This window comes from Trichomycterus rosablanca, chromosome 7 (genome assembly GCF_030014385.1).
Source record: "Trichomycterus rosablanca isolate fTriRos1 chromosome 7, fTriRos1.hap1, whole genome shotgun sequence".
NCBI lineage: Eukaryota > Metazoa > Chordata > Actinopteri > Siluriformes > Trichomycteridae > Trichomycterus > Trichomycterus rosablanca.
The window spans coordinates 10,163,504-10,188,035 of record NC_085994.1 but is presented as its reverse complement, the minus strand read 5'-3'; the positions used below and the strand labels follow the sequence as shown (position 1 = coordinate 10,188,035).

At 39.3% G+C, this 24,532-nt stretch overlaps 1 protein-coding gene and 1 long non-coding RNA gene across 2 annotated transcripts; one reads left to right on the top strand and one right to left on the bottom strand.

Annotated features, from left to right (window-relative positions):
* Positions 1–1,998: 1,998 nt before the first annotated feature.
* On the bottom strand, positions 1,999–24,398 carry elapor1 (endosome-lysosome associated apoptosis and autophagy regulator 1). The gene is made up of 21 exons (XM_062998351.1): positions 24,323–24,398; positions 23,197–23,377; positions 21,531–21,678; positions 20,661–20,741; positions 20,455–20,560; positions 19,767–19,916; positions 18,126–18,214; positions 16,799–16,976; positions 16,086–16,214; positions 13,851–13,941; positions 13,585–13,690; positions 12,661–12,798; positions 11,629–11,892; positions 9,979–10,152; positions 8,943–9,093; positions 8,777–8,867; positions 8,581–8,682; positions 6,715–6,841; positions 4,736–4,914; positions 3,648–3,810; positions 1,999–2,301 (listed from the first exon to the last, which is right to left on the bottom strand). Exons 2-21 carry the CDS (start codon positions 23,343–23,345, stop codon positions 2,233–2,235), a joined length of 2,685 nt encoding a protein of 894 aa, XP_062854421.1. The 5' UTR covers positions 23,346–23,377; positions 24,323–24,398; the 3' UTR covers positions 1,999–2,232.
* Positions 5,478–11,992, top strand: LOC134317639 (uncharacterized). Its single transcript, XR_010013256.1, has 4 exons — positions 5,478–5,674; positions 8,253–8,418; positions 9,994–10,056; positions 11,657–11,992. It is a non-coding gene; the product is annotated as an uncharacterized LOC134317639 (long non-coding RNA).
* Positions 24,399–24,532: the final 134 nt, after the last annotated feature.

Sequence of the window (24,532 nt, the reverse complement as noted above, 5' to 3'; positions counted from 1 at the left end):
TCATCAGACCATAGGACATGGTTCCAGTAATCCATGTCCTTTGTTGACATGTCTTCAGCAAACTGTTTGCGGGCTTTCTTGTGTAGAGACTTCAGAAGAGGCTTCCTTCTGGGGTGACAGCCATGCAGACCAATTTGATGTAGTGTGCGGCGTATGGTCTGAGCACTGACAGGCTGACCCCCCACCTTTTCAATCTCTACAGCAATGCTGACAGCACTCCTGCGCCTATCTTTCAAAGACAGCAGTTGGATGTGACGCTGAGCACGTGCACTCAGCTTCTTTGGACGACCAACGCGAGGTCTTTTCTGAGTGGACCCTGCTCTTTTAAAACGCTGGATTATCTTGGTCACTGTGCTGCAGCTCAGCTCAGTGTTGGCCATCTTCATGTAGCGCAACAATTCGTCTTTTAAGATCCTCAGAGAGTTCTTTGCCATGAGGTGCCATGTTGGAACTTTCAGTGACCAGTATGAGAGAGTGTGAGAGCTGTACTACTAAATTGAACACACCTGCTCCCTATGCACACCTGAGACCTAGTAACACTAACAAATCACATGACATTTTGGAGGGAAAATGACAAGCAGTGTTCAATTTGGACATTTAGGGGTGTAGTCTCTTAGGGGTGTACTCACTTTTGTTGCCGGTGGTTTAGACATTAATGGCTGTATATTGAGTTATTTTGAGGGAAGAATAAATTTACACTGTTATATAAGCTGCACACAGACTACTTTTCATTGTGTCAAAGTGTCATTTTGTCAGTGTTGTTCCATGAAAAGATATACTTAAATATCTGCAGAAATGTGAGGGGTGTACTCACTTTTGTGATACACTGTAAGTTTATCCTGTTACACATAGTGGGTGAAAACTCAGGCAAAATGAAATTACAATGCAATTACAAAAATATAAAAACTAAATATGAAAAACATAAAACCACTATAAACTATTGGTTTCCAGAAACGTCTTTAATTAAGACAGGATGTAGACCCGTAGTTGTTAAAGGAAACAGCTATGTTTCACTAAAATGCTGCATAAAAGCTTTTTACCCTTGATACAATTTCTGCCAAAAAAAAACTACTACTAAAAACTACAGTGACATTTGGTTGCATTATACCATTGCTGCTTCAAGCAGGGCAAATCTCTGACCTTGACGATAAACACAACAGCTTGAACTATGATGTGTGGTTTATTAGTACAAAAGTAGTCTGAGAAATTAGATACACTCCAGTATCTTAAAGATACCACAAAGGAATATACACAGATCACCCAAAAATTTAAAACCACCTCCTTGTTTTTACACACACTGTCCATTTTATCATATAGAAGCACTTTGTGGTTCTACAATTACTGACTGTAGTCCAGCTGTTTCTCTGCATGCATTGTTAGCCCCCTTTCATGCTGTTCTTCAATGGTCAGGATCCCCACAAGTCCACTACAGAGCAGGTATTATTTGGGGGGTGGATCATTCTCAGCAGCATTGCAGTGACACTGACATGGTGGTGGTGTGTTAGTGTGTGTTGTGCTGGTATGAGTAAATAAGACAGCAATGCTGACTGAGTTTTTAAACACCTCACTGTCCCTGCTGGACTGAGAATAGTCCACAAACCAAAAATATCCAGCCAACAGCGCCCCGTGGGCAGCATCCTATGACCACTGTTAAAGGTCTAGAAGATGACCAACTCAAACAGCAGCAATAGATGAGCGATCGTCTCTGACTTTACATCTACAAGGTAGACCAACCAGGTAGGAGTGTCTAATAGAGTGGACAGTGAGTCTAGCAGCAGCGCTGCTGTGTCTGATCCACTCATACCAGCACAACACACACTAACACACCACCACCATGTCATTGTCACTGCAGTGCTGAGAATGATTCACCACCTAGATAATACCTGCTCTGTGGGGGTCCTGACCATTGAAGAACAGGGTGAAAGCAGGCTAAAAAAGGTATGTAGAGAAACAGATGGACTACAGTCAGTAATTGTAGAACTACAAAGTGCTTCTATATGGTAAATGGAGCTGATAAAATGAACAGCGAGTGTAGAAACAAGGAGATAGTTTTAATGTTATGGCTGATCAGTGTATGACTGTTCTTCTTCAACAAAAATAGGTCATTTACTTCTTTGCAAAATTATTATGGTGTAGTTTTCCTGTAAAACATGGTTTATCCTGGAGTAGCTCAGCTCATTTCCTATTTCTACCACAATGACATAATATAATGTCTTGGTCCTGGTTGAAGGTTTAGTTCATCTCCATCTCCATGCCTGCAGATGACTTCAGAGGAACAGAGTCGAAGCCATCTGATGTTCTCTGCAAACAAATCAGTCTTTGTTATTAAATTACTATAATTATATTAGATAATGTAGTGTGTTAAACATTATCTGCTTTGCTGCGGCTTTAAATTACCGGTTTGCTGCGTGCTTATGTAAGTATTGGTGTGTTAATTACGAATGAGTTGGCTTTTTCAGTGGGTGCTTGTCAGTGTGGGGAACTGACTCATGATAAAGAGCTTTTTGTACTTACAGGTCAAACAGATAGAACGAATTATGAGACTTCTGCATCAAGTGGATGAATAAATAAATACATAAATAAATGTCAGTAGATCAGTCTACACATTTAAATCCTAATGTGGGATAACAACATCAATTTTTTTTTGTGAAAAGCAACAACCCTCCTTTCATTGTTATATGATACAGCAAACTGCAATGTACTTATTCATTATAATGTATTTATTCCGTGTGGTTCAATAATTTTTTATATATACTGTATATATATTTTATTCATGCATTTTCTCTCCTTTCTTTCCCTTTTTTTTTTTGCGCATCCAACTGCCCGATTGCGTCATGCTTCCTCTCCACCAATGCCGATCCCCGCTCTGATTGAGGAGAACGAAGCTAACCCACGCCCCCTCCGACACGTGGGCAGCATGCCGTATGCATCTTATCACCTACACTTTGACGAGTGCAGTGCAGCTCAGCATTGTGTACGGAGAGACACACCCTGAGAGCACTCTTTTCTCATCTATGTGCAGGCGCCATCAATCAGCCAGCAGCCAGCCTATCCCAGCTTTTCAATGGGCGCAAGGCACACAGTAACACCCTGGACGGGGCACCAGTCCATCGCAGGGCAGACACACATACACACACCCATTCACCTAGAGGGCAATTCAGTGTCTTCAGATAACCTGACTGAATGTTTTTGGACTGTGGGAGGAAACTGGAGCTTCCGGAGGAAACACACGCAGACATGGGGAGAACATGCAAACTCCACACAGAAAGGCCCCGGACCGCCCCACCTGGGGATCAAACCCAGGACTTTCTTGCTGTGAGGCGACAGTGCTACCCACCGAGCTACCATGCTGCCCAAAACAAGAATGAAATAATAAGAATGAAATAATTACAATAATCTTTATCATAATCACAATGAAATATAATGTTATTTTGCTATTTAGGAAGCATGGTAAGTTGCCATTTTTTGTTAAAGACAAACTAAAAAAAAAACATAACCAAAACATCACAGCTAAATGATGAGCTACTTAGCTGAAAAAGTAAACTCCAAGCTGAGTCAATTGATATATAAAAAGTAAAAAAAAGGAAGTTACTTTTAACTACTAAAAAAAATTAAATGGCCAACAGCAAACTAGACACACAGCTCACCTCTCTGGAGAAGGATTTAATTTTGGTGAAAAAGGATTTCTTGGTGAGGTAGATGAGATCATCCTCGGCGTCTTCTCCCTCCATAATAGCACAGCTGTCAGCCGCAGGAAGCTCGCACTCCTTTAAATCTGCACTCATTAGCTTCGAGTACTTATACTCTAACCTGTGGAGAGGATTTGTACATTTTCACATCACAGAATCTGTACAATAGCACAGATCTATGCACCATGTGGTAAATTTTTATCAACCACTTTGTACCAGTCAGGGTTACACTGGGTCCCAGTTTCACTAGGAAACACTAGGCAGGAATACCCTGGACAGGGCGCCAATCCATTACAAAGCTTCAACCATTTCCCCAGGTTGTTAGGAGATTTAAACCCTCAGTGGTGGTGGGTTAGCGTAACAGAATGCTGCATCACCTGAGTGCTGACACGTTCTTATAAACCACATTTACTCAAACTAAAGACCCTGAACAGCTTTACATGTAAACACGATGATACTGGACTTTAGTGTTCTATAATAGGTATGCAGGACACCATCGGGTTACGCAGAGGTGAAGAATGCTAGCCCATTACCACTGAGACCTGAGGATCTGGGGTTCGAATCTCAGCTTTGCTTTCGGCCAATTGGGCATCTGTACAGACATGTGCTGTTCCCAAGCTCGGATAAAAATAGGAGGGTTGCATCAGGAAGAGCATACGGCATAAAAACTGTGCCAAGTTTGGTATGTGGTGTCATGACCCATAAATACTGGAGCCACTAAAATAAAAAATGATAATAGTGGTGTACGTGAAAGTCTGTTTTTTTTTTTTTACAATTTTACATCTTAAACATGGTATTACACCTTTCTCTAAGAACTGATCCCCACAAATGCTGCCTGATCTTTTACTTTAGCCAAGGCAGTAATTTATAAGTGTAATAAAGCCCAATTTATACTTAAAACCTGTGTAAATATTGTGTTGCCTTAACCAGTAAAGACATGGATTTGTGTTATACACACAGTCTGGCTTGATGTTGCAATTTACTGTGTGATTGCATTTAACACTATCTCTGAGTACAAAAAAAATAGCACTGATGAGGTCACTCACTTGCGGGTCCGTTTCCAGAAGTAGCAGCTAACAGTGATTAGCAGGATGGCTGCCACTGATCCAATAGAAACACCAAACTTGAGCCAGAAGTCCAAAGTTACACAGACACTGATCTGAGAGGCTGGCAGAGGCACTCCACCTGTACACCGCAGAGGCTGCTGCCACACGTAGGTAGTCCTCTAATAACACACACATTCATTTATGCATTAGGACAGGGGTCCTCAAACATTTTAACTTAAGGGCTGGATTACTGTTCTTCAGTGTTTCGGGGGGCCGGACCGCAGATGAAATAGTAAACACACCCCAAAAAAAGCTATTTTTTGCAGACATTTTATTTATTTTAATCATTTCCATTATCCCAACTCATACAGTGTTTCCCCAAAAATCAGTGTGAACTGTGAGTCTGCTTTTGCCTGACGAGACAGTAAGCATCAGGTTCCATATTTGTTACTGCCAGTCATAATAGGTAATAAATGTTGATGAGTGAGTCTGAATCTGGTTGGAGATTTAAGGTGTTTAAACTTCGATAAAGTCTGCTCACAGGTACAGTGGTACCTCGATATACGTCCTTAATCCGTTCCAGATTCTTGGATTCATACCAAACAGGACGTATACCAAACAAATTCTTCCCATTAGAAATAAATGGAAAATGATTAATCCGTTCCCATGAAAAAAAATCCTATTGTTATTGGCATATTATACGTTGATGGGGTTGTATAAAATAATTTATAAAACGGATAGTTCCGGTCCTAAAATCTGATTGGCTGAGCCGCGTTCGAAGCCGTTGTAAAATCCCCGATAAACGCACACCTAGGACCACCTCACATCATTCCATATTAATACGCCACTGAATAGAGAAAGTTAATGTTATTTTCGCCCTCACGTTGCCTAGCAACACTGTTAATCGGATTACCTTGCGTCGCGGAAGAATGCTTTATTGTAAGTTTATACACAATAAATACATTTATGATTAAAAATTGTTGTATTTATTGTATTTTATGTTGACCGCCGTTTTATAAAAGCAATAAGCCACTCGAGACCGTACGTTACTGTTACGATTTTAGCACGGGGAAAGAAGTTTTAGGCACTCCGCTTCGCGTCGTGCCAAAAACGTCATCCCCGTGCTAAAATCACAGTAACGCACGGCCTCTCGTGGCTTATTGCTTTAATATAAGCGCACCTGTCACCACCTCACATCATTCCATATTAATACGCCACTGAAAAGAAAAAGTACAAACTTGGTTGAACACTATTTTAAGTCATGTACTACATATGGAAATGTCCAGATTAATATAAACAGTAATCCTGATCATTAAGCGGGTGTTTCGTCCAAGAAATAGTGTAATAGTTTGCGAATGTTATGTTCGCCCTCATGTTGCCTAGCAATACGGCACACCGTTAACGCTCGTGGCTTTGTCTCGCGAGAGGTAAACAAGAGTAGCGCGCTGTGTCGTGACTCATTTTGACCCGTACAAGTTCTAGCACGCGAGTCGTATTCCAAACAAAGGTCGTATACCAAGTAAAATTGTTCGCGTCCAAACAGGACAATAATTCCTGAATCTGTATGTAGTTAAGAGCATTAGTTTTAATGAAATCAACACAGGACACAACGATTTTCATAATGAAATTCCATTTAACTGCTTTGCAACACAGTGCAGTGGCTGCGGTCAGTCATCTCTCTATTGATACGCACAATCACTCCTCTCGCAGAACCCACCATGCTTGGAGCGCCACCCATTGGATCGCTGCCGTATAATCTACGGAGACTCCAGGTGGCCGATTTTTGTTTTTTCTGTTATTTTTTTCCCGCTATAATACTGTGAGTTTAAAGATGAACAGGGGCCAGACAACATGTATTGCTACTGTGGTTAAAGGGGCCGGTCAAATGAAAGCATCGGGCCATAGTTTGATGACCCCTGCATTAGGAGCTCGATCCTTCTAAGTATGGTGATCATTTTGACAGTAGTGACTAAACTTACCTGGATCCCATTAATACAGGCGCTTACTATCTCCTTATAGTTCCTCTCAGAACAGAGAGGACAGGCATGCTGTGACCGCCACAGAAAGTGAAATGAGCAGCCGTCACAGGTTCCCTCTGTACAGTTACTGCAAAAAAAGAGACATTCATAAAGAGTCAAGTGAAAATGTGTGAAAAATAGTTGCTGTGGTGTGTTAACATCTCATAAACTGCAGTTTCGTATAATAGCCAGAAGGTGTCAATATGTATCTGAGGTAGCAGGTAGCAGCAGTTAGGTTATTCAAATGTATTTAGCTATTTTGGTAGTATTCAATCAAGTTTTTATCGTGATGTGTAACCCCATACAAGGACCCTACAAAAGCAGACTTAAACCAATCTTACAAATCAATGGTTTCCATTAATTATTTACTGATTAACAAAAGCCATGTGTCCACCTTATAGCTTAATTCAACAGCTAACACTTTACATTTAGCATACACTTTTATTCAAAGCGACTTACAATTATGACTGGATACAATTTGAGCAGTCTTTGGTCGTGGGTCTTGCTTAGGGGCCCAACAATGGCAATTTGGCAGCACTGGGGCTTGAACCAGCAACTTTATATATTTTATTTATGCATTTTCTCCCCTGTGTACAGAGAGACACACCCTGAGAGCACACTTTTCTCATCTCTGTGCAGGCACCATCAATCAGCCAGCAGAGGTTGTAATTGCATTAGTTATGAGAGACAGAACCTATCCGGCTTAATACCACCCATATCTGAACAACAGGCCAATCGTTGTTCATGTGGCCGCTCAGCCTAGCCGGCAGGCAGAGCTGAGATTCGATACGATGTATTCAAGATCCCAGCTCTGCTTCCAGCGTGTGTTTTTATCGCTGCGCCACCTGAGCAGCCTGAACCAGCAACTTCACTAGGCCAGTACCTTAACCACTGAGCTACTACTACCCTGTTTTTATTTGTTTCCTCTTTACAAAGAATCCTTTGCCAACTTTCCAAATATCACGAATGCCTCTTTTTTAGACAGCAAGTTTACAGCAGACCACTTGAACTAATCAGCACAGACTATTCTTAAATTAATGGGTACAGTGCCATAACTGGTGCCACACAGCAACTTGAGTTCCAGGAACCTGGATTCAATACCTACCTTCCTGGTAGCTGTCTGTAGAAGTTTCATATGTTTCTGTAGTATTTCTTGTGGGTTTTCTTAAGGTACTTTGGTTTTCTCTCACATCCCCAAAACATGTAGAAGGTGAATTAGCTATATTAAATTACCTGGTGTGTACATGTAAGTAAATGTCTAAGTGTGTATGGCCTCCTAATCAAGTGGTTTCCTTTGAAGGCTGAATTTCTGCCTAGTACCCAGTGTTTCTGGATGGCCCCGGACCAAGCAGTTACAAAATAACACACAGCAAACCCCTCCACTGACATCTACTTCTTTTTACTTTCACTCTAATGACATCTCTTTAAAATATTTTAATAACTGTCTCTCAAAGAGGAATGTTTTATTTTTATGTTTTATCACTGCTTATCCTGCTCAGGGTCATGTTGGGTCCGGATTTTCCCAGAATCCCCGGGCGCAATGCAGACACACCTCGGACAGGACGTCAATTCATTAGCAGACACAGATAATCATGTCTGTATGTAGATGCCCCACCATCTGATAGCACTGCTGAGAATTCAAAACCTAGATCCCAGCTGTAGTAGGTAACACCATTTTCAAAAATCTGGAATTACATTAATGTTAGCCCACCCTAATACATTTCCTTGTTACAGTAAATATTGGTCTGTTGACTATTTTTACACAGCTAAAACACCCAGCATCGATACAATATCCTGGTACATAATTATTTGCAGTTCATGATGTACCTTGGAAAGAAAATCTGATCCAGCTCTGTCACTGATGGATCACATCTGAGTCTGATTGTGGTTGATCGTCCAGCTTTACACGCTTGTGTTGTTTCACTTGCTCTAAAAACACATTAAAGTAGACACATTTCTTACAATTTATCAAACCTCATTAGCCTGCTCATTTTATTGGATCAATTTGTCTCTGACTTCTTACCGGTAGTAGAATATGACATCAGGCAAATCAGATTTTTCAGGGAAATGATTCTTAGATGAGATCTGATCCAGTGTGGAGTCAGTGGTTACCCCTAAAATAAAGTAAAAAACAGTAACATTTCTGGCTCTTAAATGATACTTGTATTCATTTGTTACTATTAACTCACCAATTAATGTGTTTCCAGTACTAAAGGGTTGAGAGGACACCACACTTTGTCCTCTGATATCTGAAGGCACTATGACTGACTGGCAGACATAACCGTTGAGCTCCTTTCTGCTGTCTGTTACGTTGTCAATGCAAGAAGCTAGAGTATAATTCTAAAAGGACACACAGAACAGACAATCACTAATAATATCGAACTGCCAGTGATGTAACAAACTATTAACAATTTAAAATATATCCATGCCTGCTGTTTACACCGATCAGCCATAACATTAAAACCACCTCCTTGTTTCTACACTCACTGTCCATTTTATCAGCTCCACTTACCACATAGAAGCACTTTGTACTTCTACAATTACTGACTGTAGTCCATCTGTTTCTCTGCATGCTTTGTTAGCCCCCTTTCATGCTGTTCTTCAATGGTTAGGACTCTCCCAGGACCACCACAGAGTAGGTATTATTTGGGTGGTGGATCATTCTCAGCACTGCAGTGACACTGACATGGTGGTGGTGTGTTAGTGTGTGTTGTGCTGGTATGAGTGGATAAGACACAGCAGTGCTGATGGCAGCCTCACTGTGACTGCTGGACTGAGAATAGTCCACAAACTATAGACAAAAGGTCTAGCAGATGACCACATCTACAAGGTGGACCAACTAAGTAGGAATGTCAAAAAGAGCAGCGCTGCTGTGTCTGATCCACTCATACCAGCACAACACACACTGACACACCACCATGTCAGTGTCACTCCAGTGCTGAGAATGATCCAACACCCAAATAATACCTACTCTGTAGTGGTTCTGTGGGGGTCCTGACCATTGAAGAACAGGGTGAAAGCAGGTTAAAACAGTATGTAGAGAAACAGATGGACTACAGTCAGTAACTGTAGAACTACAAAGTGCTTCTATAAGTGGAGCTGATAAAATGGACAGTGAGTGTAGAAACAAGAAGCTGATTTTAATGTTATGGCTGATCAGTATATTTATTTGTGAAGTGTTTTATTCTGCTTCCCAAACAATGAGCTCTTTTTAAATGATTGTACCTCTGTGCCACACAGCGCCACACTGAACTGATGCATGAAGCGGAGGCCTTTGTTGGTGAAGCGAGGGCTGCTCTGGAAGTAAGTGACTTTAGCCAAAGTAGAGAAATTGTACTGCAGCTTCTCTCCTTTATACTGCAGAGCCAGAGTACAGTCACTCACACAGGCAGAGCGTGCCTAAAAACAGCATGGAGTATTAGTACGGTTATAGAGGAAACTTCACTGCATTCATACATACTATCTAATGCAAGTAATACAACACTGAACTGAGCAGCTATGTTTATTCTTTATTCATCTTTAATCTTTACTTTAGCCAGGTCAGGGTCGCACTGAGAGCATAGCCCACCAAAGGAACACCAGTCACAGCAAAACACCCCAAAAGACATGCCAGTCCATCACAGGTCATCACACATTCGTCATTTACTGACACACATCTACCAGCAATTTAGACTGGACAGTCCACTTTTCATCATGTTTTTAGGAAATGGAGGGGATCAAACTCAATTTTATAAATATGAACTGCACATTTATGTACACCCCCAAATAAAAAAAAAGTTGGGACATTATGGAAAATGCAAATAATAAAAAACACAGAGTTTCTTACATTTACTTTGACTTGTATTTGATTGCAGACAGGATGAACCTGAGACATTTCATGTTTTATCTGATCAACTTCATTTCATTTATTAATAAACATCCATTCCTGCATTTCAGGCCTGCAACACATCAAAAAAAAAAAGTTGGAATGGGGGCAATTTAGGGCTAGTAATGAGGTGAAAAAAATAAATAATGATGTGATTCCAAACAGGTGATTGTAATCATGGTTTGGTACAAAAGCAGCATCCAGGAAAGGCTGAGACTTTGATGAGCAAAGATGATCAGAGGATCTCCAGTTTGTCAACAAATGTGTGAGAAAATTATTGAAATGTTTAAAAACAATGTACCTCAAAGAAAGTTTGGAAGGGATTTGCATATTTCTCTCTCTACAGTGCATAATATCATTAAAAGGTTCAAGGAATCGAGAGGAATTTTAGTGCATAAAGATCTTAGAGCAACATATGCTGCCTTCAAGACGTCATCTTTTCCAGGAACGTTCATGCATTTTTCAACAAGACAATGCAAAACCACATGCTGCACACATTACAAAGACATGACTGCGGAAGAAGTGTACTGGACTGGCCTGCCTGCAGTCCTGACCTGTCCCCAATAGAGAATGTGTGGAGAATTTTAAAAGGAAAAATGCGACAACGACGACCCCGTACTGTTGCACATCGAAAGGCGTGTTTGCAGGAAGAATAAGACAAAATAAAAGCTGAAACATTAAATCACTTGGTCTCCTCGGTGCCAAAACGTCTTTTAGGTGTGGTGAAAAGGAATGGCAACATTACAAAGTGGTAAATGCTTTACTGTCCCAACTTTTTTTGAATGTGTTGCAGGACTGAAATGCAGGAATGGATGTTTATTAATAAATGAAATTAAGTTGAGCAGACAAAACATGAAATATCTCAGGTTCATCCTGTCTGCAACCAAATAAAAGTCAAAGTAAATGTAAGAAACTCTGTGTTTTTTTTATTATTTGCATTGTCCATACTGTCCCAACTTTTTCTGATTTGGGGTTGTATTTGAAGTATGTAAAACACTAAAAGTGCATACTTTGTTGCTCTTTGTGTTGGGTCCACAGGGGATGCAGGCCTCCTCTCCCAGAGGCTGTTCAGGCTTGATGAAGGTGTTTGACGGACAGCTCTTGCATTCTCCAGTGCCGTTTAGCATGTAGAAGCCAGGAGAACATGGAACACAGGCTGAGTCTGTCTTGGAGGAGTCTAGCGCACACTGACGACAGTGCGAAGCCACTCCGTCTTTTACATTAACAATGTAAACAGAGTAGATCTTAGCAAAGTCTGAGCTGAACTGTTTTTCCTATAAAGAAAAAGGACAAATACATAATGCAGAAGTTTGGCACACACAAAAAGAGCGACATTTCAAATTTCTTCAGAATACTTTTAGAATACATTTTGAAAAAAGCATTATACTCATACTATCCCATTGCATTTGTCTGTATGAGTAACACTTCAATAACCATTTAACTTTGAGGTTTATAAAGACATGAACAAAAGCTTGTTTTAAAGAAACTCCAGTTGCCTGCACAGAGCCCTGACCTCATCCCCACTGAACAGCTCTGGAATAAAACAGAACATCAATAGAGGCTTTCTTGACCAATATTATTGCCCAGCCATACACAAATTCAAAGTCTTGTGAGAAGCCTTCTTAGAGGAGTGGCTGTTGTTATAGCTGAAAAGACCATACAGAGGTCATTCTATTCTTTTTTTAAAAATATTTTTATGTTTTCTCCCTTTTAACATGTCCAATTGCCTGATTGCGTCATGCTTCCTCTCCCCCAATGCCGATCCATGCTCTGATTGAGGAGAACAAAGCTAACCCACGCCCCCTCCGACACGTGGGCAGCATGCCGTATGCATCTTATCACCTACACTTTGACGAGTGCAGTGCAGCTCAGCACTGTCCTACAAGCTCATGGTCAGGTGTCCAAATGCTATTGGCCTTATAGTGTGTAAGTAACCACTTTGAGATTCAGTTAGATAAGACTTGCTATAAAAATATTGTTAATATAATTTCTATTAATTAATTTTGATTATTAAGAGTGAAAAATGATGTTCCTGTTCTTACCACAGAGTCAGTCTCAGTGCGCTGAAAGCCCCATGTAAAGCTGGTTGTTAGGTTACTCTTAATCAGGTAAGAGTAGGACTGCTTCCCAGTTGTAGCTCTCCAGGTCTCTACCACAAGATTGCTTCTCTCATTCTGACCCTGTCACCATGGAAAGAAAAGCATTTAGAGTGTGATTTAAAGTGTGTCTCCTGAATTAAAGAGTACATTATCTGATAAGTAAGTACATTTACATATTAGAATTAATATAGAGTTAGGGTGCTTATATGGGGCAGTGGTGAAACATCTGACATCACACAACAGCTGACATCTCAAACCCGTAAGTTCGAATCTCAGCTCTGCTACCAGCTGGTTAGGAGCCTATATGGACAATTATTGGCTTGTCCATCAAGTAGGGATTGTCAGTGGGGATTCCTCATAACTGCTGCAATTACGACCTCTGCTGGCTGATTGATGGCGCCTGCTCAAAGACGGGGGATCAGATAATGGGGATCAGCGTGTGACACTCCATATATACCGATCTCCAGATGGACCCGTCTCGTGCAGGTGATAAAAAGCACTCGGCTACTGCACACATGTTGGAGGGAGTGTGTGTTAGTCACAGCTCTCCTTAGCCAGAGGTCAGCAGCAGTGGAGTAAGTAAAATGCGATCGGGTAATTGGATACAACTACAAAGAGAAAAATTGGGGGAAAATGCATGTAAAAAAATGTATATATAGTCGGTCCCTTCTAGAAAGAATTATTATGCATTTTGTCTTTCACTGAGCAACAAGAGCTTTCCAGAGGCCAAGAACTGATGCGTGCAAATATCTTACAATGTTGAAAGAGAAGCATATTAAGGTATCTCCCAAAAGTAATAAAATTAATGACTTCTACTCATTACATTTTGAAACATAATTGTTACTTCATACTAATCAAATAACTTACTGCCATGAAATAAAAAGCGCAGTCAGCTGTGCACTTGGTCTCGAACACAAATGTGATTCTAGAGAGTTCAGCTGTCTCATCATTTTTATCTAAAGAATATGGCAAACTGAAAAAACATAAATATTAGTAAAACTGCATTTTATAAATAATATGTGTAATGAAACTGCCAGAAATACTTTGTTACCTATAAGTTTTATAAAATTAGATATACTGTAGATTATGAATGTAAAAATATTAGCTAGATGTTTGTATTAGCCATTTCCTACCTATAACCAGCTACGGTGAGTGTTAGCATCATGTAGTCTGAGTCCAGATCTCCAGGTGTGGTGTAAATGTACTCTCCTGCTACCTCCCATCCTGAAGCAACAAATCAAACATTGCTATAATGCACAATGTAATATGCAGAGGGCTTCATGTATGAAGGTGACAAGGTGCAAAGCCAAGTTCAGTAACATAGAGATTTGTTCATTAATTTATTTATTCTTTTCAATAAAGACAGATGTTTAAAAAATTAACTGAGTATTTGTATTGAGGTATTTGTTGCAGAGTAATTTGTTTTACCACACTAAAAAGCTTAATTTAAACACTAAATAATAAACTGTAACCCTTTTTGGAAAAAGGAAATAATTTCTTAAAAATAATCATCAAAGCCTCTGTGCCAGAATGATTAGGGCTATACTCAAATCTCAAAAGGCACATCAACATACCAGCAGAGTAAAGAAACATATATATACAGTGAATCAATGAGCCAAAACATTAGGACCACCAACCTATTAACCTACTGTCAGGTCTAACCCACCGATACACTAACCGCACAAGACATCTGATTTGGTACATCACCAGCACATCCTTTAAGTTTAGAATGTTGCGATCATTCTTATGATTGTCCATATGATCTTGGAGAAAACAAGATTCCTTCTACTGTTTATCTTATGTCCAGTTCCAATGCCTGTGTGCTTTTTCTAGGCACTTTTGACAGTGGACAGGAGTTAGCATGGGCATTTTGAGCAAGTATACCTACTGGTGGTCTGTGCCAGAAACCATAGCCTTTATGTCCACTGGCATCAATGAGCTTTGACCTACCAACAACCTGTCAGTTTTCCCTTTGGTAGTTAATCCCATGGCTTCCTGTGAACACCCCTCACTTTTTTAGAGATACCCAGTTGTCTGGCTATAGCAACTGAAGTTACTTTACTTAATAAAGTCACTTAAGTCTTTATGCCTGAACAAGTCACACATGCACTATGACTAGCTACCATTTTATCCAATCATGCTGCCTGCTAACAACCTGTTTAAAGCAGATTGTTTCTTAAATATTTATGAACTTTTACTCTTATTTTGCCCTGCCCCAGTGTGTTCAAGGTTTCAAATGCAAAATTTGATCAGCAGAAGTGTTAAAAGTCTTTGGTCAGTTAAATACCCGTTTAGACGTATTAACAAATCCCTGATTCTTGTTTTCACAGCATTTTACATAATGTTTCAATATTTTTGTGGACCTGGATTTGGGTGGTTTATCCCAAATTCCAACCTAGATGGGTGTGTGTGTAACTGGTATCTTTAGCTTTGCCTAGGCCATTGAAGGACATTCAGAGACATGCCCCGAAGCCACTCAAGTGTTGTTTTGGCTGTTGAAAGAACTGGCTGTTCCTAATCTGAGTTTGCATGTGTGTGGGAAGAGGTATTCTTCAAAGCTGTTCCTGTATTTGACTGCATTCACCCTTAATTCTAATCAAACTGGATGTCCAATTTGACCAGACAGCCTCCCATAGGCAGGTTCAAGTTTTGCCAAGCGCCTTTTCTTTCAAAATTATTGAGGCCATTGTGTGATTGAACACTCAGAACCTTAAATATTGTTTTATGTCCTTGCCCTGATGGTATGCTCTGATACAATTTAAACATAGACATCCACAGGCAGTTCCGTGGACTACAGAGGACACAATCAATTTAAAACAGTGATGTGTGCCTACAAAGCCAAAAAATGGACCAGTCCTTAGATATTTAACTTTATTTAAGGTGATATTTTACATTGTGTACTTAATATTCATGGTTGTCAATAATGTTGACCACAACTGTAATCATAAGAAGTATATAGATAAAATCAATATCAATATCTCTATACCATACCACATTTTCATATGCATGAGGAGAAGAGTTCTTTTTTTTTTTTCAGAACGTGCCTAAAACAGGCACAAAAATGAGTACATCCAGTCCTATATCGAAATACATCATTGGATTAAACACCACATTGTAAAGCCCAAAACAACTGGCTTACTTTACTTTTTTATTGACAGATTTTTCACCCTAATTGCAGCTGAACATGTTTGTAGGAGAGCACTAACTGCCCTGTTCTGTAAAAACAAGCTCACAGTCAACTAAAATTGTCTAGTGTCATTTAGCTTTATAGTGGAGTGAACATGCCACCCTTCTCATTGACCATGAGGGTCGAATAAGCACATACAGCAGGTGTTTAGTCCAGATGAGTAGCATAAGGCTTTGTTTACCTGTGCTCCTCTGTGTGTCACTATACTCTCGGCTGTAGACTGAACTCTTCATGTTGCCAGGCATCTTGTTCCACCATTTATACTCAAAGCCCACCACTGGTTCTGTTCCAGCAGGACACTCTGAACATACTGGAAAAACAATGTGCATGTTAATGCATGTTTTCTGTCAAATTTATTTTAAAATGTAACATAGATTAACAGACAAAAGACTGTCAGAGACTGTGACACTGATGTTTTCTCTCAGTTATTTTTATACATGGTTTATAGAAAGCAAAACTTTGCTATTAAGTAGTCTTTTCCGTGTTAACCTCTAAAATGTGTTTAACCATGAACCTGCCATTGTCTGCAAGCAAAATAGCCATGGTCAGGCTTATAATTTAAAATGAAAGATGAAAGTATTGCTTTATTTTTTTGCAGTTAGTAGTGATGGTTCCTTTGCCTTTTCTTGCAAAATCCTTTTCTTAATTCCCTGGTTGAGTATTTCAGGTGCAGGTCACCATATACATGCTTTAATTCAATTATCTGAGGGACTAGAAATTTTATAGAAAAATTCATAGTTGGTTTGGCCAGATTTCATATAATCTCAATTAGCATCTACTGCCCATACTATACATATACAGTAAACTATACTTCAACACAGTATTTTTTAAATAAATTTTACTGATGCCAAGACTAAGAAGTTAGATTGATTATGAACTTTAAGTGTATTGAACCTGTTCCATTGGAGTAGGAGCCATGTGGACAGGGTTCACAAGTTGAAAAGTTCATGGAGAAGAATCCAGGATTACATGGAGGACATGTATTCAACTCTTCTGATGCTGGAAGGTTCACTGCTCCCTCTGCATCCTCATCGCAGATCTTCGGCTCAATCCATTTATACATCAGCTGTGTCTATATAGAAGAAAACAGTGTGGAAGAAATACAAAGTTGAGATTTAAAATGATAATCTTGTTATTTGTTAAAAAGCAAAAGCTATGCAACATATGTTGCATCTGTCCCTAAAGTAAAAACTGACAGTGCCAATTATACTGACAATCAGTGTCATGGTTGTGGAGAAATTCTTAAAATTAAATTGTCTTAATGGAAGGCTTTTGCATATGAACTGACAGTTTAAGGTTCTGCTACATCGTATCAATGAGGTTTGAGGCAGGACTCAAAAAAATCATTCATATGATCATGATTTATTGTTTTAAACATGTAAAGATGGACTTCCTTTTGTGCTTCAGCTTAAGATCATGGAATGACAACTGGACATTCACCTTCAGATTTTGTTATTGTTAAAATATGGCAAGTTGCCCAAGCCCTAAAGCAGCAAATAATTCCCACAACATTACATTAAACCACCATGTTTGACTGTTGATATGATGCTGTGTTAGCTTTATGTGAGATGTGAAAGTTCTTTTTAAGTCTTGGACAATTTTTTTTTTCTTGGAGGCTAAATTCTGTGTTTATCTATCTACATTTATATTGTACTCCTTTACCACAGACACGGCCTCATAAAACAAGAGACGTACAGGTTTTTCTTCTTGAGGCACAAACTAGTATTTACTTTCCCATCTTTCATTAAATTACCTTCCTTCTGCTTCAATTTTCTCTACTTGTACATTTTGGGATTATTTGTAAATATTTCTCATCATCACTTGTTGGAAACCGCCTCAGTTAAACGCTGATGTAGAAACACTGCCATCTAGTGGCGGGATGCGGTCACTTTGTAGGTCACAAAATCGTCATGCATCGTGGGAGATGCAGTTTATGTCTGATTTTACAGTGTATTTTAAGACAATCATATATCTTTTTAAGCTTTCGTGGGCCACATAAAATTACATGGTGGGCCGGATTTGGCCCGCGAGCCTTGAGTTTGACACGTAATAAAAGTTCCTTTCTCAAAGTAAGTACAGTATAATCTCCTCTCTTGTAATCTCCTAGCTACAGTAACTTCAGCCACAGTGCAAACATGCATCAGATTTGTTTATGTAAATGTATACTTCTTGAGATATATGAATATGCCTCTACACATATTGTTATGGTGTTTCATGGTACCTGGCCGTTTGAGTCACATGGAGTGTGGGTGTAAAAGTAATCGCTGATTGTGCAGGGTTGCCTCTGCTTACACGTTCCAGACCCAATCCCTAAACATAGGAAAGAGCCAGCAGCATTAGTGGACAAACAAACACATTTAGATCATGTGATAACCCTCAGTACACAGCAGGTAAATCCTAAAGCTACTTTGCTAATGTATGAAACTTATTATCCTTCCTACTACACATGTGGAAGTAACTGCAAATGTACAGTATGTGTGCACCTGGACATGAGCTTTTGAACATTCCAGTTTAAACCCATGGGCATTATTATGAGATTGATTTCATTTTCGCAGCCTTCACTCTAGGAGGTCCTTCTAAATGATTTTGAAGTGTTTGTGGGAATTTGTGTCCATTAGTCAAATGAGTATTTATAAGGTGAGGCACTGATTGGATTGGATGAGATGACCTAGCTTGCAGATTACATTCTGGTTCATTCCAAAAAAATTCAGCAGGGTTAAGGTCAAGGTTCTGTGCAGGCCACTGGTATTCCTCCACTCCAAACTGATCAAAAGATGTCTTTATAGACTTTGCTTTGTGCATGAGGGCACAGTCAAGAAGAAACCTTTGCCTTTACAATGAATGACCTTTACCTTTACAATGTTCCCATAATGTTGGCAGCCTATAAATTGTCTTATATAACTTTTTTTAACATTTAACATTTTACATTTTTAAAATCTTTATAAATGTTTCTTCACATGCTTTTTGTAAAGGATCCAATGAACCTTAGAAGAACAAAAACGGTGTTACTTTGTTTCTGTTATTTTGGCCACCTCCTTTATTGTCCTATTGCGCCTATGGTTCTACTTTGGTTTGTTTGTTTGTTTGTTTGTTCATTAGGATTTTAATGTCATGTTTTACACTTTGGTTACATTCATGACAGGGAAGGTAGTTACTCATTACACAAGGTTCATCAGTTCACAAGGTTATATCGAACACAGTCTTGGACAATTTAGTGTCTCCAATTTACCTCACTTGCATGTCTTTGGACTGTGGGAGGAAACCAGAGCACCCGGGGGAAACCCATGCGGACACGGGGAGAACATGCAAACTCCAGACAGAAAGGGCCCGGACCTCCCCACCTGGGGATCGAACCCAGGACCTTCAGTGCTACCCATTAAGCCACCATGCCACCCCTAATTTGGTTAAACATGCTGCATAATTGGTACATTTTACATTCTTGCAGGTGTGGTGCTACACCTGGCACCTCATTGGTAAGGCGCCATCCGCCCTGCAGCTGTCGGCTCTATTGTGCCCTTGAGCAAAGCCCATAACTCTCTCTGCTTCAGAGGCACTGTGCAAAAGCTGACCCTGTGCTCTGACCCCAGCTTCCAAACAAGTTGGTGGAAAAAAATTAATTGTACTGTACATACAGTATGTATATGTGTATGGCAAATAAAGGCATTCCATTCTATTATTCTATATAGTGTAGCAGCTATAACAAATGTCTTAAAAACGTTTCATAGAGTTTAGGTTACTCATAGTGAAAAAAATAGTTAATTTGTCTTCATCATGCAGTAACACATAATAATAATAACATATTTGTATCTTAACATAGCAATGCAGCCTGATCATTAATATGTAAAATCCACAAGATACACACCTGAATATTTATCTTGGTCACATTGCTGACAAGCAGTGGCCCCTTTATTGGAGTATGTGTTCACTGCACAAGGAGCACAGTGGGCTGCCCCAGATTCAGCACTGTATGTGCCGGGTTTACAATGGAAACATTCAGATGTGTATGCGACCCCTGTGGAAAGCAGAATAAGTTAGAAAGATATGTTTTTCATTTTGGCAAACATTTCAGATGAAACAATGTGTGTTAAGACAAAATTTCATCCACCATTACTCTACCAGCAGCCTAAACTGTTGACAAAAAACAGGTTGGGTTCATAAATTTATGCTGTTTATGCTGAACTATTTGTTGGTAATGCCACTGTTTAGTTTTAGTGAGCCTGTGCCCACTGTAGCTGCAGAATCCTGTTTGTGGCTGACAGAAGTGGAACTGAAAGTGATATTGTGCTGTCGCTACCCATCAGCATCAAGGTATTGTGCATTCTGAGATGCTTTTCATAGATATAAAAGTGCTTTTTTAAGTTCCAGTAGCTTTTCTGTCAGCTTAAACCAGTCTAACAATTCTCCTTTAACAGCTCTTATCACTTCTCATGTCTTAACTGTCATAGTTAGTAGTAGCAATTATTAGTTGCAATAATAATTAAACTACAGTATTATTAAATCATGTTTATTCATTATGACAACCATTATGATGATGATAAGTGAGTGCTAACCTGCAATAGCAATATACTTCAGCAGCACTGGTTTAACAGTGTTACCAGACAGAGAGAATCCAGTGGTTCTCCAGTACAGAATGTTGTTTCCACGATTCAGTTCCACCTAAATTGTAAATACATTTCCATATGTTGAAGCTCAGTTCTTCTAAATCATTTGTTGTTCAATAAGCATACGCAAGATAACATTATTTAAAAATACGTACATAGTGAGAGGTCCAGTCACTCTCAGAGATCTTCATCCAGCGACTATGGGAGTCACTAGACTGGCACTGATCATTCTGAACCTATCAGTGACATCAAATACATAAAAAATAGTAAGGCTACCAAATCAGTTCAGGTTAAACAACTTTTTGCCATTTTTGTAGAATATATACCAAAATCTGGTAAAACACTGTATGTGTAATTTCTTGTATGTCACATCATGTACAATAAAGATCAACCCTGTAAATTACACTGTAGCACAGCACAACATTGGCAGCTTTTACCAAAATTCATTTCTTCTACCAAAAGTCAGTTCTTCTATTGCAACCCATTGTGGTCACATGATCTAAACCTAGCTGTCATTTTGCCTGGAAGACCTGGGTTATGAAAAATGCACCAGAACATTCAAAGCTTTTACCCAATAAAAGTGTATTATATACACACACCATATGGTCAAAAGTATATTAACACCAAATCATGAACAAGTTGGACATACCATTACAAATGCATGAGTATTTTTACAGAGTTGCCATTAATTTGTAACTATAAGGCTTATAAGGAACACTTATCACAAGGTTTTTTAATGTTTTAGTGGCAATTCTTCCAATTTGGTCAAAAACTCTTGTAAGGTCAGGCAGTGATGTGGGATGAGAAGAACTGGCTCAAAATCAACATTTCAATTTATCCCAAACGTGTTCACGAGTTAGGACCATTGTACAGGTCAGTGGAGTTCCTCCACACCAACATGTCAAACCATGTCTTTGCTTTATGCAAAGGGGTGCAGTCATGCTGGAGCATTTGTTAAATCTGATCTGATACCAATTTATTTCATTTCATATTACCATTCTTTATGGTTACCTTACAATACTTACATAGAATTCAAAGAAGATGTTGTAATCAGGATAGAGGTACTTAAAGGTGACAGAGCCAGGTTGCTTTAGGTTCACAGCATACAACAGTGTGGAGCTACATTCATCTGTGTTTGAGGCTATGTAGTCTCCCTTAGGTGTCCAAGTTGAACTGGAAAGGATCAAAGGAAACACACATTGGACAAAGCACATCAGTAAGATAAGTGGCTTATTAAATAATCCATGCATGTACATTACCTACACTTATATACGCATACACACAGTACATACAGTAGTGGATTTAGAAAGTATTAAAGCCCCTTCACTTTTTGCACTTTATTGTGTTATGAATTTAATTATGATTTGATATAATTCCAATATTTATTCTTCAATCAACACTTGATCACCAAAACTGACAAAATGAAATGACATAGTTTTAAAGGTTTATTAAATGTAATTCAAAATTAAAAACTGAAATCTCCCTTTTAACACTTTGTAGAAGCAACTTTGGTAGCAATTACAGCTGCAAGTCTTTATGGACATGTCTCTACAAGCTTTGCACACCTGTATTTGGGCAGTTTATCCTAGTCTTCAGGGCAGATCCTTCAGACTGGATGGCAAGCTGCCATTTTGTAGTCTCCTCATGTTGATGGGGTCTAAGGATGATAAGGTTTTCAGAGACTTGCCCCAAGTTTGGTTGTTTGGCTCTAAAACATTTTCCTTTCACCATGATGGGTGATTAAGTGTAGATTATTAGTGAGCAAAGTGTATAAGGTGCCTTATGAAATCTTTTATATTCCACAAATAACAGCGTGACACAATTGATTTCTAATTATATAACAATCAGTACAGACAGCTGAATCTTATGTTCACTCACTCGTGTGAGCAAAACACTAAACATTGTCCATTTTATCAGTTTCACTTGCCATATAGATGCATTTTGTAGTTTTACAATTACTGACTGTAGTCCATCTGTTTCTCTGCATGCTTTGTTAGCCCCCTTTTATGCTGTTTTTCAATGGTCAGGACTCTCCCAGGACCACCACAGAGCAGGTATTATTTGGGTGGTGGGTCATTCTCAGCACTGCAGTGACTCTGACATGGTGGTGGTGTGTTAGTGTGTGTTGCGCTGGTATGAGTGGATAGGTGATGAAGTTTTTAAACACCTCACAGCATTTAAAAAACTCCAGCAGCACTGCTGTGTCTGATCCACTCACACTAACACACACCACCACCATGTCATTGTCACTGCAGAGCTGAGAATCATCCACAACCTAAATAATACCTGCTTTGTGGTGGTCCTGTGGGGGTCCTGACCACTGAAGAACAAGGTAAAAGCAGTATAAAAAAAGTATGTAGAAAAATAGGTGGACTACAGTCAGTAATTGTAGAACTACAAAGTGCTTCTATATGGTAAGAGGAGCTGATCAAATGGACAGTGAGCGTAGAAACAAGGAGGTGGTTTTAATGGTATGGTTGATCGGTATATGTCTGTACTGTATGTATGTGTGTGTATGTATGTACTGTATGTATGTATATGCTTCTCATACACTGTACACTTAATATTCATATGATTAATAGGCAAAACTGATCATATTATGTCATGATTAAACATGACACATTAAAGCACTTAAATACTTTGCCCATTCCTTTTATACACTAACTAGCATACTAATTCACATCTACTTACTTGCTGCAGTTAGAGTACATGTTTCCTATGTCCATGCTGATCCCGTGGCTAATGAAGCCAGAAGGCAGACTGTCCCACTCGTCAAAGGCCACTCCTGTACCCAGAGAGTAGGTTCCCGCCGCACACTTCTGACACTCCTGAGTCTTCATGTCCAGGAATTCACCTTCCTTACAGGAAAATGCTGCCAGGAAATAGAGTAGCCAGTGTAATTCTCCCTAGAATACTTAAGAGCTAAGCTGGAATCAGTCCAAATCAACTGATGAAACACCTTAGTGAGATAATAAAGCAGGTCAGGGGTTCAGAAGACTACCATATGTTATTTAATAAGGTGATCCCATTATTAGTAATCATCAGATCAAAAGCAATGATTTTTTCACAAGCTACACTGTAACTTATGCAGCAGGAGGGCAGTGAAGGGCAATGGTATAGGTAGGGTACTACACTATGGATCAGAAGGTCACTGGTTCAAATCCAACCACTGACAAGTAGCTTTGAATAAAAGCATCTGCTAAAGATCGTAAATGTTTCACATTAATACTAGGTTTGCCAATTTCCACTGCCCCTTTTAAACACATGCTTACAAATAACTAAGATAGGCTACTGTGACTTAAAAAAGACAAAAATCCTCCCAGGACAGATATGCACTCTAGGACTTGGTTGGCTATGTAATGCAGAAGAACTTAATTTTATTTAGACAATATGGTAAATTTTGCTGCACCCCAAGTGGTGCTAATGCAATGCAACAACAAAAAAGACTTAGGTGCTTAGGTGCTGATGATGCCACAAGCCTACCCATGGCTGGGGGCTGATTTGCTCTACTTGTTTTGAATGAAAGATATGCCATTTTACATGCTAAGATAGCCGCTTCTGGGCATATGTGAGTTAGTGTGTATGAAAAAGTGCAGTTAGCCCTCTCTCTCAAAGCACAATGATCTGGACAACAACATCACAAAAGCTGTAGTCTGTAGAAAGGCAATAATAGCTAGCTTTACGTATCTTGAAGGAAGCATGTGCTAACCCGGCACATACTGTTGAATGGTCTTGTGATAGAGGAGATTTAGCAAGTATTTATTGCAAATAGCAAAATTAAAGAGACAATTTGGGCTTTAAAAGTGTTATTACTTACTGCAGTGTGTTCCTTTAACTGGGTCAGGTAGGCCTGTGCATGTGTCAGGTTTGTTGGGTATCGCTACTCTCCACCGAGACCCCAGAACATCACAGTCTGTGTACTCAAAGTGGTAATCTGACTAAAAATATAACAAACAAAAACAGTGGTTTTATTAACAGGTCACAAATGAAATACCGGACATATTCAGAAATAAAATAAAACAACTTC